At 54.8% G+C, this 4,243-nt stretch overlaps 1 protein-coding gene across 1 annotated transcript; it reads left to right on the top strand.

The window, feature by feature from the left end:
- The first annotated feature begins 2,167 nt into the window (after positions 1-2,167).
- On the top strand, positions 2,168-3,896 carry GSC (goosecoid homeobox). Its single transcript, XM_062495789.1, is given in 4 exon segments — positions 2,168-2,461; positions 2,464-2,881; positions 3,070-3,329; positions 3,744-3,896. Coding segments are annotated over 4 exon segments (1,125 nt in total).
- Positions 3,897-4,243: the final 347 nt, after the last annotated feature.

Here is a 4,243-nt window from a genome sequence, read left to right as displayed (position 1 = left end):
GAGCAAAAATCTCCTCGGGAAGTCGGGCGCCCGCACGGCCCGAGCGGTGTGTGCTCCGCCAGCGCCGCGGCTCCTTCGGTGCCCACCCGTGTCCCGCGGCGCTGCTTTCACCTGGGAGAAGCCGGGCAGGCGCGGAGATGAAGCCCTGACTCAAGTGATGCTGAACACCCGAGAAGCCGGCCCCGCTGGCGGGTGTCCCCAGGGAGGGTGTCCCCACCTACGGGCCCACCCGGTTCGTTCCCCGAGGGGAGAAGGTCCCGGGCTCAGCGCCGTGCCCGCCGCGCAGCGCCCGTCCCCAGACCCCGGGGCACCCGGGATGTTCCTCTCCGGGCCGGAGCCGGAGCGGGCCGTGCCCCCGCTGCCGGCCTCCGCCCAGGCCTGGCTCTCCCGGGAACCCCGAGCCCGGCTCGGCCGGAGCCCCGCTCCCCGCCGGAGGGATGCTGCCGCGCATCGCTGCAGAGCCGCTGAGGACGTGGACGAGCATCCCGATGGCGGCATTAAGCGGGCGCCGCTCTGCATGCAGCGCGACCGGCCGCGCTCAGGGAATTACTGACCAAAAAAAAAAAAAAAACCCAGCAAACCTAAACTCCGTCTCCTAGCCCACCCACAAACAAACAAACAAACAAAAAATAAAGAAAACTCTCAAAACATCAACATTTTTTAAAAAAATTCAAAATCTAACAAAACCCGCCGAACCCTCTGTCAAATTGTTTCACTTTCCATCAAATTTGAAAAACTTGCTCCAAGTTCAGGTTTAAATGCCAAAGGCATAAAGAAATAGTTAGGCAGAAAATCGAAGTAAAAACCGATGCTGCTAATTAATCACATTGCGATGTATCAATAAAGAGAGGATTTAGTTTTGCCATTCTTTTTGTTAACGTTTACACGAGTCTTTCGCTATAAATAGGCTTCAGATCATTCTTAAGCGAGGTTTTAAATCCTGGAATATCGAGGAAAGGAAGGATAAAGATAAAGTGCGAGTAAGCGCTAACGAGGATATTCTTTGTTGAGGAAAAATAATGTGTTCCTCGTAAACGGACTCTAATAGCTTGTTTTCATTTCATGCGTACAATTTCCTACCTTCTTTGATGGAGAGTTGATGGGGTAAATAGTCTAATCTTATTCAGTTCACCTCCTGTGGATTCCCAGGGACAGTCGTGACAGACGAAGTATTCTGCAAATCACAAGAGCCAGCTACCAGGAGAGCCAAACCTCTTAATAGGAAGAGTTTTAGGGATTTAAAATATCTCCGTTTTAAAATTCACGAAACATGCAAAATATAAAGTTCTCCGTACGGTTGCAACTTTATGGGCTTTGTTTTCCAAGCTAGATAATTAAAGATTAAAAAGAAAAGAAATAGGCACCAAGCTAGATCCGGAGCAGATCGGAATACCTACCACACCCGGGGATTTGAGATGGCACTGGCCTTTGGCTTTTGCACCTCTTGGCTTGTTTTAAAAATAAAAAGTGATACCTGTCTGAATCTGTTAAAAATGAGGAAAAAAAAATAAAATAAAAAAGAGAGAGAGAAGTTTGCAACATTCACACGTCCTTGTTCCGCCAGGTGACCTAGGAAAATAATAAAAAGTTCAGTGACTCAGTGAAGACGTTGTTGCTTTACTGCATAAACTTTAAATCAGAGAAACATACTCCTCAATGGTCTTTCAGTCCTCCGAGCCGGAGACGAAAGATTCAAAACCTGCTACAGAAACACTTGGAGTGGGGGGGGGGGGGGGGGGGGCGTTGAATGGTTATGTGGCAGTTTATTTTTTTAAAAAAGTGCTTCTTAACAAGTTCGAAGCATAAATAATGAATCTGAGCTTTAGACAGAGGAAATCGCACCCACTAATGTGAACTAACACGACGAAAGTAGGCGCATAATAGACAAGACTAGGAGCTGCTAACTACTTCTACACAATGGCATTAATAAGATTAACCTGGGCAATTAGCCGGTGCAGCAGAGATCAAGCCTAAATCTGGGGCCTTTCTAAAAAGCCCACTAATGGAAAGGATTACGTTAATTTCATTAATTCTCAATACACAGACTCGAGCTGCTTTCACTCCTTTGTGTAACCCCCACCTCTTCCCCACCAAAAAAAAGGGGAGAAAAAAAAAATCAAATCTGGTTTTGTTTGTCATCTGCATATTACCAGGAACTAAATCCAGGATGACGTCGCCTGGGTATAAAAAAGGGAAGAGGTTCAGATGGATTATACTCCGAGCAGCCCTCTGGGTTGAGATCAGTAAACAGGCGAGAGTTGAGGGGGGAAAGTTCCAGGGGTGGATCCTGCGCACACGCACACACACCGCACACGCGCGCACAGACACACACGCACACTCTGCCCGCAAGCTGTCCTCGGAAAAGGCTCTGTTCTTTTCGCTCCGATCCCTTTTTAAAATTTATCCCAAAAGTTTCGATTTCGTGTCCTTCCAGCCTCTCCCCCCCCCCCCCCCCCCCCCCGCTCCCCAGCCACCACCTACCCTCCCTCCCGCCCTCCTCCCTCCCTCCCCCGGCCGGTCCCCGCCGCCCTGCCCCGCACGGTTTGGGGCATGCCTGTGAGCATGTTCAGCATCGACAATATCCTGGCGGCCAGACCTCGCTGCAAGGACTCGGTGCTGCTGCCCCCGAGCGCCGCGCCCGTCGTCTTCCCCAGCCTCCACGGGGACTCGCTCTACGGCAGCGCCTCCGACTACGGCGGATTTTACTCCCGGGCGGTGGCTCCCGCCTCCGCGCTGCCGCCGGCCGTCACTGGATCTCGGCTCGGCTACAACAACTACTACTACGGGCAGCTGCATGTGCCGGCGTCCCCCGTGGGACCTTCGTGCTGCGGGGCCGTGCCGCCCCTGGGCGCCCAGCAGTGCTCCTGCGTTCCCCCCGCAGGTAAGGCAGCCCCGGCGGGACGGGCCCCCTTTGTTCCCGAAGCTGCGGGGCCGGAGCGGGTGGCGGGGAGCTGGCGGCCCTCAGGAGCGCCGTGGGCGGCGGGAGGGGACAATTTCGGGATGGGACGGGCGCGAGGGGAACAGCAATCTGATGCAAAGCCTATCGTCGACTCGTCTGTCTGTCCGTAGGTTACGAGGGCACTGGGTCTGTCCTGATGTCCCCTGTTCCCCATCAGATGTTGCCCTACATGAACGTGGGCACTTTGTCCCGGACGGAGCTGCAGTTACTGAACCAGCTGCACTGCAGGCGAAAAAGACGGCACCGGACTATCTTCACTGACGAACAGCTGGAAGCGCTGGAAAACCTCTTCCAGGAAACGAAATACCCCGACGTGGGCACTAGGGAACAGCTGGCCAGAAGGGTGCACTTAAGAGAGGAAAAAGTGGAGGTACTTTGTTTTGTTTTTTCTTCTTCGACCCTCTCCCATTCGCACTCAAGCGGGCTCGAACCGGATGTATCGCGGTGCGGCTCCAGCCCGGCTCTGCCAGCGGAGGGAGAGCGACTGCTTCGCGGGGGCAGGGGGAAAGTTTTTTATTATTTCCAAGTGCCCTTCCCCGGGGCGGCCGGCCGAGCCTGTCACGGGGCTGTGAGCGATTGTCGGCGGGCGGCTGTGCCTCCTGAAGGCACCCGGCCGGTCCCACCCGAGCGGCTGAAGGCTTCCCCCGCCTCCCTCCCTCCGGCCGAGCGCGGCCGCCGCACACCGGCCCCGGCAGGGCTCCCGAGGGGCTGAGGTCAACCGCGGGTTTGCACGGTTTTATTTTTATTTTTTCCACTCTAATAATTTAATTTCTTAACGTAACAGGTTTGGTTCAAAAACCGCCGGGCAAAGTGGAGGAGGCAAAAGCGATCGTCTTCGGAGGAATCAGAAAACGCACAAAAGTGGAATAAAGCGTCTAAAACGTCACCGGAGAAGAGACAAGAGGACGGGAAAAGTGACTTGGACTCTGACAGCTGATACTTCTAAGTGGGGGGGACATTTCCCGTGGACTGTCGGATACGCTCCAGAGGATGCTACTAATCTTGCACAAGATCTGCCTTGTTGGAGGGGGAAAATATCTGTATATAATGTACAATGCCCCGAGCCGATTCCGTGTAAATAAAATGTGTTGCGGAGGTGTTGCACAGGTAGACGGCGGCGCGTTTTTTCACCCTGCGCCGCCGGGAGAGGAGAGGGAGAGGAGAGCCGGGAGCGATGGCGCGCAGCTCCCCGGGGAGCAGGGCCGGCCTCGCCGGGGCAGCTCCCTGCTCAGCGGGGCGGTTCCACGGCCCAGGGCAGCGCTGCCCGGCGGGCCCCGCTCGCCG

Source organism: Cinclus cinclus, chromosome 6 (assembly GCF_963662255.1).
Source record: "Cinclus cinclus chromosome 6, bCinCin1.1, whole genome shotgun sequence".
In the NCBI taxonomy this organism is placed as follows: domain Eukaryota; kingdom Metazoa; phylum Chordata; class Aves; order Passeriformes; family Cinclidae; genus Cinclus; species Cinclus cinclus.
This window is presented reverse-complemented; position numbering and strand designations above follow the sequence as displayed.